Genomic DNA, 14,792 nt, shown 5'->3' on the forward strand with positions numbered 1-14,792 from the left:
AGCTTTCAGCCAACCCTGGCACCTGCTCAGTGTCCACCCCTTGGACCAGAAGGGATGATGTGGCCAGGCAGGTAGTGGTGGGGAGAAGGCAGCTCTGGGCAGCCTTGGGAGAGGGACCCCAGAAGGGAGCTCTGTAACAAAGGGTTGCTGGGCATGAGTCTGCCCCCTGTCAATGTAGCCGGCTTCACTGGGGCAGACCCTGATTATACTTGGAAGTAAAAACCCGTGTTTGCATACTCCTTGCCTACCCCCATGACCTCAGTGACGAGGCCTGTACCAGCGGTCAGCTGGTAGTCGCCAGCCGAGAGAGCCAGTACAAAGTCTTCCACTTCCACCACGGCGGCCTGGACAAGCTGTGCGAGGTGTTCCAGCAGTGGAAGTTCTGCGCTGAGACACACCTGCGAGACCAGGTAGCCTGCCAACCCTGACCTTAACCCTGACCCCACCCTAACCCCAAACCTGCAGTCAGGGCAGGGCTGCAGGAAGCCCCAGGACATCCACCAGCAGATGACCGACTGGACTGGCCCCATAGGGCCCGCGCCTTCCCAGCACATCTTCTTCCCTGTCCTGTGTCAGGGGTCCCCATGTCCATCCACGTGGTTGTGGGGTGACCCCTGTGGCTTTTGGCTGTCTGCGGCCTGAGGGGTGCCGACAGCAAAGCACTTGGGGTGGGAGACATGTGCCCAGGGCTTTTTGAAAGTCAGTGCTCTGCACTTAAAAAATCATGTTTTGACAAGGCTTCCTGCCATATTTTGCTCAATCTACATACAAATGTAATAAGAGCTCTTTAATTATCTGTTTAAGATACTGTATGTGCTTATTAGAAACGGGGCTGACTTTAAAGCCCCATCCTTCCCACAGAGCCTCCTGCTGGCTTCCCTTATTACAGTAGCATGGCGTCTCCCCCCTACGCTGAACAACCTTTGATTTTTGAATTAAATGTCAGCTGCAGTCTTGCCCTGGATTCGTGACTGCTCGCGGAGACAATCTGACAGGCTGGCTCCCCACTCGCAGAACAGCGATCCCTTTGTATGTGGCCAATCACGTGTAATTTATTGCAGGCCCTCCTGGCAGAGGGAAGTTAGGCCGTACGGGGCATTCATTCTGTTTTTTGCGGCTGGGCTTGGAGAGAGAGTAGGGGGCGGCGTTCAGAGTGGGAGCAGCAAAGGGAAAGCAATTTTAGGATGGAGGTATTTTCATTTTAATTGCATCTAATTACACTTGCCATTTAGGGTTTGTATGCAGGGGGCAGCACTTGCCCCTCCTCTCTGAAGAGAGAGAGCCTTGTAAATCCTGGGAACAGCATCGCCGGCTGCCAGAGCCCGGCATTGGAGATACTTATCTTTGCCCAGTTTCCCTCCCGTCCAGCAGGTCGCAGATGAACGGACGTGCATGCAGTTCTCCATCCGACGGCCCAAGCTGCCGTCCTCGGAGACGCACCCCGAGGAGAGCTCCTACCGCAGACTGGATGTCTCCACCTGGCTCAGCCACCTGAATGAGCTGGGCCAGGTGGAGGAGGAGTACAAGCTTCGAAAGGTAAGGCTAGGCCCAGGTGGCCGGCCTCACTGGAACTCTTGTGGGGACAGGCGGCTGGAGGGAAGGAGGGCCAGGCACCTGGGGGCCGCTGGCTTGGGAGGGTCTTGTTCCTGGTGTGAGGTTCGGTGCGCTCTCCCTGATGAAGTGATCAAAGCAGCTGCCTTGGAAACAGCTCCAGAGTGGGCTTGGGGATCCTGAGTCAGCCTGCACAGAAGGGGTTGCAGAAGTGCAGAGCAGCATTTCCAAAACCAGGGATTAGGCCATGACGTGAGAACGACACGTTAATCGGAGCGCCGCCCCAGGGGGCCTTTGACATTGAAATGAGCCGGTTTGTGTCCTGTATGGGAATGGAGGGCCGGTGCTTTCCCCTTGTAAACATGTGCAAATTGCCGGGGTCTGAATCAAGGCGCTCCGAAGCCACCAAAACACATCTCTAAAGATTTGGGGTTCTTTGAGCTGCCCTGTTTTACCCCCTCCCCAACTTTTGCCGCTTCCTCCAGGCCATTTTCTTTGGCGGCATTGACGTGTCAATCCGGGGGGAGGTCTGGCCCTTCCTGCTGCGCTATTACAGCCCCGAGTCCACATCGGAGGAGCGGGAGGCGCTGCGGGTGCAAAAGCGAAAGGAATACGAGGAGATCCAGCAGAAGAGGTACCGGGGACCGGCCCACCCCACTGCACCTTGGAGGAAAATGGCCTTGAAAGGGCAATTGGAAGTGCAATTCAGCATCAATAATATGTTTTGTGACCCATGGCTTCTTTTGAGAATGGGTCTCCCAGGAGTGTGAGCGATCGGGTGGGCTAAGAGCAGTCATTATGCCACACGCTCGGGCCCTCGGCGGGGGCTCCTCAGCTCACATGTCAGTTTGAGAACCCTTCTTCAAGAGGCTTAACTAGGCACTGACACCCCCAGCTGCAGGCTGGGCTGGGGCAAAGAAAGCTGGAGCCTGTGTCCCACCTGGGCGTCACTCCCCAGGGACCATGCTGAGCTTTCCTTCCCAGGGCTAAGGCTGTATGCCACTCACTTGCAATGGGGTGTACTCTGCTGGGGCACTAGGAACTGTGAAGCTGAGTTAATGCAGGCAACCTTGAATCCACAGTCTTTGGGAGCTGAAGGGTCCTCCCCACCCCCACATGCTCTATTCACCCCCAGCACTGAATGCTGGACCGAAAGGCAGCCCTCTCCCTGCCAGGCTTGCCATGTCTCCTGAGGAGCACAGAGCTTTCTGGCGGAACGTGCAGTTCACCGTGGACAAAGATGTGGTCCGCACCGACAGAAGCAACCAGTTCTTCCGAGGGGAAGACAATCCCAACGTGGAGAGCATGAGGTACCCTGTTCCCTGGGGCCAGACAGGGCCAGCACATCTGGTCCTTCCTCACCTGCAAGTCTGTGGGTCTCCCTTGACCTTCTGGGCTTCAGCTGTCCCTCTGGAAAGGGGACAAGCCCAGCAGCAGCTATATGCAGGGTCTCTTTCAAGCTCATATGGTCAGGGTACTAGAGCAGAGGGTCATCAACTCAGTGAAACTCTCCCGGCCACTGCTTCCCAGAACAGCCACAAGGTGCCATCCAAGGGTACCAGCAAAGCCCCTCTCCCTGGGCACCCACTAAGACTCTCCTCCCCCTCTTGATGGGTGGTCGCTCCTGTGATAAAGCCACACAGAGCCAGAGGCTGGCATCTTTGACATTCTGCTGCAGCCTGGCAAATAATTGCACAAAATTAACAGCCCATAAAAATGTCCCTGCCAGCCCACCCTTTGTCACAAGCAGTCGACCATTAAGAAAATCAGACCCACATTGCTCCATATTCCTGCGCAGTGCTCTGGGCCTGGTGAGCAGCTAATTGCAGGCTATTACCTTCAGCAAAGTGAGGGCCAGTTTGTCTTGATCCAAAGCTTGGGATCTTGAGACTGTCACAAAGCTGCCAGGGCACACAAGCAGGTGCTGCCTTCCCCAGATGGAGGAGAAGGAAGCCCTGGGCTGCAGGCCCCAGAGAAGTCAGCCAGAGCGGCTGGGTCAGCCCTCCTCTGCTCTCCCTGCCACCTCGCAGGAGGATCCTGCTGAACTACGCTGTGTACAACCCAACCATCGGCTACTCCCAGGGCATGTCAGACCTGGTGGCGCCCATCCTGGCCGAGGTCCTGGACGAGTCTGACACCTTCTGGTGTTTTGTTGGCTTGATGCAGAACACGATCTTTGTCAGCTCTCCCCGGGACGAGGACATGGAAAAACAGCTGGTGAGCACCCGAGCTCAGCATGTGTGCACCTGCGTGCATGCGAGCGCTTGCGCACACATGCTGGACAGCACCACGAGAGGGGGCACACCACCATCTCTCCTTGCCGGGGTCTCCATGGTGATGTGTGGTGTTGTCACCAGTCAGCAGCAGCAGAAAGCTGGGATGGGGTTGCTGATGGGATATATTTAGCCTCCCAGGAGGGAACAGCACCCCTCAGTGTCCCAGGAGGGGCAGCCCCCTGGCCTGTGCAGGTCTCCCTCATGGGGGCCTTCTACCTTCATGCCCTTGACAGTACAGTTCAGAAAGGTAAGAACAGGAAGGCCCCATCACACCTGTGCTGTGTGAAAGGGTCTCTCGGTATGTCTGGGCTGCAGATCCAACATGGCTGAGGCTCCTAAAGCCACCCTGAGGCCAACAGCAGTTCTCAGGTCCCTATCCCAAATATAGAAGGGGTCTAGCTGACACCCCCTAGAGGTCTCCCTGGAAGGATGAGCTCTACATAGCTCAAGCAGCACCAAATGGTAGGAGAGGGGATGGACCAGTCTGGGTCAGTGGGGCCAAGGTGCTTATTCTCTGTTCTCACTGCATGTCACCTGCCAGGTGCCAGTGCCATGCATCTGTCCGGTGCCGGGATCAGGCCCTGGAATGTGGACTTGCCCCCCAGTCCAGGGGAAAGCTCGGCCTGGAAGTTAACAGTGTGAGCAGAGGAGGATGGGCCCCCAGAGGTAAAGGTGACAGAAATGTGATGTAGACACGGGGAGGACAGCAGGAGTTCCAGGTCCCCAAGGCTGGGGCTGTATCTACCTTGGGGTCTGTTCCCCAGCACCACAGAGACAGCTGAGCAGGGATGCAGGCAATCATGCTGAAGGCCTGTTCTTGAACTAGATACGCTTAGTGAAGCCCTGACAGACCTGGGGCAACTGCAGGTAGCATAAGAGGCTGCCAAGGGGGAGATAGGATTGCAGAGCACAGCAGAGAACTGAAAGCTGAGGCAGTGAGGAGTCTGGTGGGGATCATGGGGGTTCAGCCATCATGGCCTTGTGGCCTTGACCCTGCGTGAGCCACAGAGTGTAGACACTGGCCTGGCAGGAAGGACAGTTGAACACAGCTCCTGGGCCCCTGCAGTCCCAGCCACTGTCTCTGAGGGAACAGAGGGCCACTTGTGCAGGGAGGGGCACGAGGGCCCTTGAGACCCCTCAGCTCTGATTCAAGAATATCTGACCCTCCCACCAGCCTGCTCCCACTCCCGCTCCGCATCACCCTGCGTCCCTGTGATGTCAGGTTTCCACAGTACCCAGGAGGCAATTACAGGTCTGACGCCATTCGCCCCTGACGCTCAGGGCTACACATGGCCCAGTGACTCATGAGCTGCCAGAGATTGATTTTCCAACAGCACTGGTGAAGTCAGCAGCCCGGGGCGAGGGCTGCCAAAAGTAGCTTTGTTTTTGTCCCACGTCACAGGGGGAGTGACGTTTTGTAAGGGAATCCAGCATCCTGGGGTTCAGACCCATCCCCTCCCTGTTCTGAATCAGCCCATGGAGATGAAGGGTTGTGGCAGGGAGAGGAAAGGGGTCAGGCAGGCTCCCCTGGATGATCTGCTCCCCTTGCCAGGAGGGGTGGGTGTTGGAAATAGCCCCTAGGTGCAGGCTGGGGCTGGGTGATGTCCCCAGGAGTCAGCCTCCCGGGCCACACAGGGTAGATGCCATACTCTCCTTGCTCTGAGCTAGCATTCAGAAATCTTAACCCTTAGGAGGTCTCAGCCCCAAAAATGACAGTGGAGGTTGCATGTTCCCGATAGATACCTTCATCACTAGTATGTGGTGAGACGTGAAAAAAACTTACATCACTGAAAATGTGCATGTATTACATTTATGTAATAATTGCACGATTTTTCATTTATTTGTAGTTACAATTTAGAAATTATTAAACAAAGAAATATGGCACTGTCTCCCAGAGTTTGAGGTATCTCTCGTGGACAAAAACACTATCAGACATCACACACCCTTACAAAACTCGTGTTACAACCAAACTGACATCTTTAGCATGATGGCTTAATGTCAGCCCCGTACGGAGGCAGCTACTCTCCACCTTCAGCTTGTGTCCCCAGTGTATACACCAACATTTAAGGAAAAGGGCTACTTGTATCTCAGATCAGCTGAGGTCTCCTGGGGGTTAAACCTGAGTCAAACTGGCAAAGATACATGTGAGCAAACTTTGCAGGGGTGGAATGGATAAATGGGCAGAGATCCCCTTGTGTGCTTTTCAGGCTGGGGCAGAGGAGTGGGCCTTCTCAGCCATGGCAGGGCTGCGGGTGGGCTGACCATCCTGGCCTCCCCTAGCTCTACCTGCGGGAGCTGCTACGGCTGACGCATCTGCGCTTCTACCAGCACCTGGTGTCACTGGGCGAGGATGGTCTACAGATGCTTTTCTGCCACCGCTGGCTCCTGTTGTGCTTCAAGCGGGAGTTCCCTGAGGCTGAGGCCCTGCGCATCTGGGAGGCCTGCTGGGCCCACTACCAGGTGAGCAGGGAGCCACCCCAACCTCCTCCAAACTTCCTCTGGGGGTCCCCTGTCCCTGCCACATGCCACCAACATCCGGCCCCTCACAGCAACTGCTGTAAGGTCCCATGTGGCTGACTTCAGCCCTGGCCTCCCCAGTCACTGAAATTGATGCAGATTGCCAACTGACGGCGCTCATTACCTCGTTCTGGGGCTGAACTCCCTCCTGTCATGACCAATCAGCGGGAGAGACATCAGCCAGCCGGAGGCCACAGCAGCCGGGGTGCAGGTGCCTATGTGCTGGGGGCCAGCCCGCCCACCCTGCACCCCTGGGACTACTTTGCAGTACACCAACATCCAGCAGAGCCCCTTTCTCATTTTCAGCGAGGGGCCCAGTGCCATCCTCCCTGGCAGCCCCTCCAGAGAGCCCTGGTCAGTGATGCCAGCTTCCAATCCCTGCTCACCATTCTCAGTGTCTCCTCCACTGATTTCCTTCCCAACGCAGGGCTGACTGTCACGTGGCTTTAACACCACGTCAGGCACCAGTTGTCGATGTGAGAGGATAGGCAAGTCTCTTTCAATCCATCAGCCTTTAAAAAAAATAGCAGGGATGCATTCTGGAGGGGACAACTCTTTCACCTGGGCGCGGCTGCAGCAGCTCCTCCAGACAGACCTTGCAGAGATGCAATTGCCCACCCCGTCCACTGCACAATTGAACATGAGCATTTCCCACCTTGAGCGGTGTCACTGGGCCATTATATCTTAAGCAGTGTAGCACAAGCTCTCTATGACGTCTCTTCATTCACCGTGGCCTGCCTTGGCTCGCACCCTGGCTGGGGTCTGGACTGCGTTTCCCACCAGCATGAACATGCTGGACATGGACAGTCAGGACGAATGGCCCCCACCTTCCTTCCCCACATGCCTCCAGGAGGAGCCTCACATCCACTTCCTGGAAATCTCATCCCAGCCAGAGTTCTTACCACTGCCAAAGGGCCCGGCTAAGTCCAAACAGACCTTTCTGGATCAGTTCTGGGAGAGCAGCTGGGCAGCTTGGGGAGTTTACCACCCCTAGCCTCTGCCCAAAGTGAGCACTCTGCCAGCCCGATTGGGGAGTTGGCATCTGGGTGGGTGGTGGATGGCAGGAGACAAACAGACCTCCTGGGGCCCCATCCTTCCTCTGCCTCTGGAAGCCAGCCTGCCTGGAGGTGTCCAGCTGGGAGCGTACTCACGGCCCTCATGGCCAGGACCCAGTGTGGGCTGCCTGCTGCTCAATCAGGCACTGCAAGGCAGCCTTAAAAGAGGGCAGCAGTGTCCTTTGTAGGCCTTGAAAAGAAAGGTGTCTAGATTGTGTCCACCCTCTGGGAGGGCCCTAGGGAGCCAGTTGGCTGGAATCTGCTTCCCAAAGTCCTCGTAACAGACCTTCATCTGGGTGTGCGCTGTGGGACTCAGCCTGCAGGCAAGAGGGCAGACCTGCAGATTCAGGCTGCCAGAGGCTTGTGCACCGCAGGAATGTGTTCTGATTTGTTGTTTTTTTTTTTTGGTTTTTCTCCGGTACCGGGAACCGAACTCACGACCTTGCGCTTGCCAGGCAGGCGCTTTTTTTGTCGCTGAGCCAAATCCCCAGCCCCAGGAATGTGTTCTGACCTGGCCTCAGCATGTGGGCCAGGCTTTGGATGTAGAGTGTTTTTTGCCCCGTCACAGACTGCCCAAAGACCCAACCAGAACAGCAGCAGCACCCTACATTCTGGACTCAGAGCATCCTGGGTGTGGGTGCAGCACCATCTACCCATGGGGACGCTTAGAATGAAAACCGATGCAGCTGCGCAGGACCACAAGACCCACAAGCTTAGGTCCCAGACCCAGGCCCCTGCTATACACCTCTGGCCTCCTCCAGGCGGGGTCGGGGGTGAGCCAGGCTGGCCTGAGCTCCACTTCTCCCCCTCAGACCGATTACTTCCACCTCTTCATCTGTGTGGCTATCGTGGCCATCTATGGGGATGACGTCATTGAGCAGCAGCTTGCCACCGACCAGATGCTCCTGCACTTCGGAAACCTGGCCATGCACATGAACGGAGAGCTGGTGCTCAGGAAGGTGAGGGGGTCACCCAGCCAGAGGCCCCGCCCCATGCACACGGGCTCCACCCCTGAACGCAGGCCCCCACCTCCTGCATACAAAGATCTCCACCCCTAAATGCAGGCTCTGCACCCCTGCCCTCCCCCATGTGGCCTGAGTCTCCGGTCCACATCTGCAGCAGCACGTCAGGACTTGTGTCCCAAAAAGGCTGTCCCCACACTCCACATGGATCCCATCCTGACACGGGCCTCCGTGGCCAGATTCTGGAGCTGGTACCCATCCTGCGGCTCCTCGCTCCCAGCCCAGAACTAGAAAAACTGAGGAAGAGTCTTGGCCTGAGAGGGGGCAGCTTCGCATGCCAGGTTAGCTAAGATAGGGAGGGGGCCTCTCCCACTTCCAAACTTGGGCCGGAAGTGCTGCTCTTTAGAGTTCTTTTGTGTTCCATGGGTACAATAAGGAGGGGTTCTCTGGGTATGCTGCACAAGACCTCAAAACAGACCCCCACAGTAGCTCAAGGTGACTGGTGAGACAGGGCAGGGCACCAGTGCCTCCTGGTGGTCCCGGGGCAGGCGGAGAAGCTCAGGTCAGAGGGGTCCTGAGTGAAGACCATTTGGGAGCTTCTCTTCTTGAGCCACCTATGAGCACCTCCTCAGAGCTTCATGGTCCCTTCCCAGCGGCCACTGCAGGCCCAGGGCCTAGGTCCTCTGTGCTGTCACTGAGTGTGACCCAGTGGGGAAAGCCCTGCCATGAGCCATCCAGAGTGACAGCTACCAGCATTGGCCCTTGCTGCTGCTTTCAGCTGCTCCCCTGGGGACCGTGGCCACCACACTCTCCCCCTGACCCTGCCCTCTCTCCTTGCAGGCCAGGAGTCTGCTGTATCAGTTCCGCCTGCTGCCACGCATCCCCTGCGGTCTGCATGATCTGTGCAAGCTCTGTGGGACAGGCATGTGGGACAGCGGGTACATGCCTGCCGTGGAGTGTGCCGGCCACCACCCGGGCTCAGAGAGCTGTCCCTACGGGGGCATCGTGGAGATGCCTTCACCCAAACCCCCAAGAGATGGCAAGAAGGTCCCAAAGGCATCTCGGGAAGGCTTTGGTTTCCGCAGATAAGGGCTGCTGCCTGCTCAGGACAAGGGGTGAAGGGCCTCGCCAGAGGTCTTAGCATGTGGGAGGGGGTGGGGATGGGCGTGGAAGGGACAGAGGGCTGGTAAAATGTAAGGAAGATGCCTTTGGGCAGCATGAAAAGAACCATTGCACAGTAATGCAGAATCTGGAAATGACAGCAGTCAGCCTAGCAGCCACCCAGAGAGAGGCTGGCTCCAGGAACTTGGGGGCCAGGAGCACCTCCAGATGCAGACCACTCAGGCTTCATGCCAGTCACCTTTGGTGGGTTTCAGCATGGCCCAGGAGTTCTTCCTTGCCAGGGAATGGAATAGCAGGAATAGGAGAAGGAAGCCTTATCCACCCTCAGCACCAAGGGATGCAGAAAAATGGGGTCCTCTGCCCAGGCACAGAGACGTCCCTGCAACCAGGCACATCCACATCTACCCTACAGTCTTCCAGGGAGCCAGCGTGAGAGAGACATCTCAGGAGAGGCCTCTTGATGTGAGGACCAGTGTTAAGAATAGGGACTGGGTCAGCGTTAGCACTGTGCCCATGGGGGAAAGGAAGTGCCTGCCCACAAACCAGAGCCATAGGCTCCATTTGTCAGATGCAACCCCTTGGTTGGGACCTTCACTTAAGGATCCGAGGTGCTGTTTATGGTCAGCCCCACCAAATACAGCAGCCAACTTGGGGCTGAAAGGGCCGAAGTGTGTGTGTGTGTGTGTGTGTGTGTGTGTATGTGTGTGTGTGTGTGTATGTGTGTGTGTGTATGGATACAATATTAAGTGACCAACCAAGACCAGACACCTCAGCTGGCTGGGAAGGTTGGCCTACCTCGCTCAGGACCTGCAGCCTCTGCTTGAACACGACCTTCCCATCAGTCAGTTTCTCAGGTGTCTGGGCACAAAAGGCCACTGTCGCATAGCAGCACACAGGGCCCTCTGCTTCTGGGTGGGAATGAGACTTTCCAACACATTGTCCTCCAAAAGGCTGTCACTCACTGCTTCTGGGAGTGAGGGATGGACAGACCAGACTCGTGACCTGTGATGAGAATGCTCCCAGCCATGCTTGGAGAGCCACATCCGAGGTGGTGGGAGCGGAGTGCTCGGGAGAGGTCCCGATGTCACCGGGAGCAGGGATTCCTCCTGTGCTCAGCTCTGACATGGAAGAGTAGGCACTGCTGGACGGTGCCACTTTTAAAAGATGTTTGTCAGCAGGAAGGAGGAGTCCCCGTCATCAGCCCCGCTGTTCTGTATGAGCCTGGTCTTCTCCACAGGAAACTTCAAGTTCCCCAGGTCCCTCTGTCCAGGAGCCCTGGGATGGGGACTGGGGCTATTGAGAAGCCCTGTCACTATGCTGATCTTAAGCTGCTGACCTGACCATTATGATCCTGCAGTGGTGGCCCTGGGAGGTGGGATTTTCATCTGCTTTGCTTCTGGAAAGAGGATTGTTGGCTCCTGATGCCCTGGGGAAATAGCTAGAGCTAACCAGGCCCATACTGCCTCAACCCTCGGGAGCCAGACCCCAGAAGCAGGTATAGGGCTGAGGATTTAGCTCATCGGCACTGTGCCTGCCTGGCAAGCGAGAGGTCACGAGTTCAATTCCTGGTACCAGAAACAAAACAAAACAAAACAAAAAAACCAGAGGCAGGTATACTGTTAGCTACCCTCTCCCATAGTAATACACTGTAGCAAATAGCCCCAAAACCTGGTGACCAAAAACCCTATGCTCCTAGTTCACACACAGATTTGCTGGTCATGGTCCTGGTGGGCAGTTCTGGCTTGGTTGGACTTGCTCAGCCGTAAAGTCCCAGTGACTCAGGGGTCCCAGGGAGGTCGTGTCCAGGTTGCGGGGTAGGTCTCTGGCATCCCTGCCACTGGCCAGCCCCACTGGACACATGCCTTTCCAAACCTTGCAGACATCACACCTGCTGACATCACTATGGTTAAAGTAATCATGTCACCGGACTTGGCATCCTTGGGTGGCAGCATAGACCCTCCCCTGTAGTGCACCCTCTATGTGGTCATGTAGGCAAAGCTTAAGAATTCGTGAGGGGGACTAGGATGGCTGTTACAGTCTCCTACCCCTGCCATTCCTGCTGCCCCTTGTCACTCCTCCTGGAGAGAAAGAACAGCGTCCTGCCCTCCCCTGCCCACAGCCTGACACCTTGTGCTTTTCGGCTGCTGTACCTGGAGGATGGGGTGGGGGAGGGTAGCAGGTGAGGGGAGCGTCCATTCTGTCTCAGCCTCCATAGATTCCTCTCTGGCAGTTTCCAAGACCTGACCCAGACCCACCAGCTGCATCGTGGCCAGGTGCCACCCCTGCCCCTCACGCCACACCTCATGGGCCAACACAGGTCCAGGGGACATCTGCACCTGTGGGCCAGCCAGGGTCTTGGAAGCCAGACCTGGGAGTGTCAGCTGACAGAACCCTGCCGGGGGTAGGGGGTGGGCAGAGGAGTCCTCGTTCACACACTCCCTTAATCTGGATGCAATTAGAGGAAACCAGCCAAAAACCCTGCGGCAGCTGTTACCCCAGGATTATTCCCAGCCAGCAAAAGGCATTAGGGTGATAATTCAGTCATTAGACTCCAAGCCTTCCCACCGCCAGGACGTGCAAATTGGGGGTAATCAGCCCAGCACTGCCATCCTCAGCGATGCTGCTTATTTAACCCATTTTTTAAAATGACACTTAATGTTATTGGCCGGTGCGCGTGTGTGCGCATACTTAAAAGTTGGCGGTCGGTCCAGCTCCACCGCTAATGTCTGTGCTGACAATGCTGTGTGATGTCATCCGGGGCCTCTGGGATGAGAGGGCACCTTTGATGTGTGTGTGCAGGCACTAGGAGGGCAGTGATGAGGCTTGACGCCTGCTGCCACCCAGGGAGGTCCTGCTGACTTCTTGCTCAGGGAGAAAGGCTGATGCCAGGGGCCCAGGAGAGGGACATACCAACAGGAAATGGCAGAGCTCTGTGGCCAGGCCAGAAGGGTGTTTTCCCAGTGTACAAGGGACACAGTGCCCTCTGGAAGGTTCTACCTCAAGTCCCAGCCAGGAAGACTCACTAGTCATGGTGCAGCTCACCTCTGCAGAGGAGCAGGGCCTGGAGTCCACATGGGCAGCCTTGGGCCTGGACACTGTCCACATAGCATCCTGACCAGCTGAGCCTCAGGCAGGAGGGAGGCTATTAACTCTCAGAAGCGAGGACCTCAACCTCAGAGCCCATGTCACACCTTGTTAGCTGAACGGCCACCATCTTTAAAGTGGGGGCTTCCCTTTGCCTTGGATTGTGGCCAGGGCTGGCAGAGCGCACTCAGCTCTTACCTTTGATAGGTGGCCTTGGAGGGGTAGGTGGCCGCAGGAAGTGGGGTGAGGGCTGTAGACGGGGCTTCAGTTACTGTAAGGTCCCTCCGAGCTCTTGTCTGCTTGTCTGCCAGAAATGACTTGAAGAGGGTGGCTTAAGGGAAGTAAGGATCAGCTCAGGCTGTGCCCTGGGAAGTCCTCACTCCTGTCCAACCTCCTCTGCTCCCTGCAAGGAGGGAGGGTTATGGACACCCTGGGCTCACTGGGAAGAGGGAGGGAGCTACCTTCAGTGTATCTGTGCAGAAGAGGACCCTGGAAGCTTCCTTGCCTCAGAAGGGGGAGGAGAGGTCCCGTGGGAAAACTGCATAGTACTGGCCAGTGCAAACTGAGGCCATGGTGGGCATGGCTGCCCAGCTACGCCGCCCATCCCTGATGTCCCTAGGAATAGACAGCCCTGGGACCTGTGAGGTTCTAGAACAGCTACAGAGACTTCTGTCCTGGGCAGAAACGCCCCATCTTTACAAGCCGGTTTCTCCCGAAGTCCTCCTTCAAGCTGAGAAGCTGCAGCACTGTGCAGGGGAGGAGCTCTTCCCTGTGGCTGGGGACATGGCCACCCTGGTACATGGCCTTCTACCGCTCCCAGCCTGTTTCCTCTCCTATGAAGCAAGAGTAAGGTTTCCCCAGGTTGTCTCTCAGGGTTGCCTCAGGGAACCTTGGTGTCCAAGCTGCAGTGCAGACGGTTTACCATGGCCCAGGACTTCACCTGCCACTCAGGGAAGAGACCACTGGCCTTAGCCTTCTGCACAGCACTGCCCACATGGGGCCACATGCTCCAAGTGGTTTGGAGTCAGCAAACCCATATCCCTCCCACATACCCCACTTTGCTGTGTGTCTTCTGCCAAGGGCAAAGCTGTCTGCCTCCTCTGCAAAGTTCACTCCATGACATTCATTCCTGCCATGAAGAAAACCAGCCACAAAATATCCTCAGTGAGCCTGAACGTATGTGCCAGTGTGTGTCCATCCACATGCAAAGCTCTTCCACAGGAAGGTGCCATGTGTCCTCCAGATCTGACCCCCTGTCTGTGAAAATCTCACAGGCTACAGACTCTGGCCTCCTGGGTTAACGTTTAGGACCAGCAGAAGGATATGCCTGGGCCTCCCTAAGCAGAGAGAAATGCAAGCAGCCTGCCACAGCCAGTCTTTTCTGTATGCTGAATTGCATGTCCAGGCTGGAAGGTAGCACTTAACATCCAAAGAGAGATCAAGCCCTGTGACCATCCTTGCTCCGGGTGCTTTGCAGGTAGAGAGTTATTTAAGGGAAGTCTCCCAAAATTTCTGTCATTCCCAGAAGATTAGTGATGTCTGCAGCAAGTGACTCATTCTCCGTGTTCTGCTTTGTTTTCTTAACTATAATTGCCCACCAGTCAGGCCCAGGGCTGGGACCATGATCCCTGCGAGCCATGGCCCCAACTGCTTCTGGCTTTCATGGATTCCACTGCAGAGAAAATAAAATCATATTGACAACTAATGTGCCTGGTACTAAGAAGGCGGGGGTTGGGGGGATGCTAGGCTTGGAAGAGGTAGGACAAAGTGCTGGGCAGGGAGGGTTACATGGGAGATGAGCCAGGAAGGCCTGTGGTCACTTCAGCCTGCCCCAGTTCTCAGCTGCTCTGAGGTGGGGGAGGAGAGGCAGCCCCGGGAACTGATAGGGACCCCAGGAGGCTAGGCCTGCAGGTGCTGCTCTGGAAGGCTTACCTTAGGCAATGAATGGACTGGTATTTGGCCTACAGGGGGCTGACTAAGAAGGGAGCCTGGCACGGGGAGATGGGCAGACGGCTACAGAAAGTTGACCAGGTCCTTGAGCTGACCAGTGTCTGAAAATATAAGCAGCATTTTTTTTCAGTGTTAGCTGCCAGGGCTCCAATTTTAGGAAAAGTCTGAATCTTGCATTTGTGAAATTATTTTTTTAAGGAGGAAAAAGGAGAATTTGACCTTGATGGGCAGGAGCTAAGGGAAAATTCAAGCATCAGCCTTGCATCTTGCTGCCC

The 14,792-nt window shown here is 56.1% G+C and overlaps 1 protein-coding gene across 5 annotated transcripts in view; it reads left to right on the forward strand.

Annotated features, from left to right (window-relative positions):
- The window catches only part of Tbc1d16 (TBC1 domain family, member 16), an 84,329-nt gene extending 70,057 nt beyond the window's left edge, over positions 1–14,272 (forward strand). For 2 of the 5 annotated variants that reach the window (XM_005407331.2, XM_005407332.2), the window contains exons 5-12: positions 263–410; positions 1,369–1,536; positions 2,037–2,185; positions 2,712–2,861; positions 3,582–3,768; positions 6,108–6,287; positions 8,212–8,358; positions 9,202–14,272. In XM_005407331.2, coding sequence (XP_005407388.1) covers positions 263–410; positions 1,369–1,536; positions 2,037–2,185; positions 2,712–2,861; positions 3,582–3,768; positions 6,108–6,287; positions 8,212–8,358; positions 9,202–9,450 — 1,378 coding nt within the window. In that variant the 3' untranslated portion in view covers positions 9,451–14,272. The remainder of the gene's footprint in view (positions 1–262; positions 411–1,368; positions 1,537–2,036; positions 2,186–2,711; positions 2,862–3,581; positions 3,769–6,107; positions 6,288–8,211; positions 8,359–9,201) is intronic. The other 3 variants (XM_005407334.2, XM_005407333.2, XM_005407335.2) reach the window with 3 other exon arrangements.
- The last annotated feature ends 520 nt before the right edge of the window (positions 14,273–14,792 follow it).

Source organism: Chinchilla lanigera, unplaced genomic scaffold (assembly GCF_000276665.1).
Source record: "Chinchilla lanigera isolate Chin_1 unplaced genomic scaffold, ChiLan1.0 scaffold00105, whole genome shotgun sequence".
NCBI classification, from domain to species: Eukaryota; Metazoa; Chordata; class Mammalia; order Rodentia; family Chinchillidae; genus Chinchilla; species Chinchilla lanigera.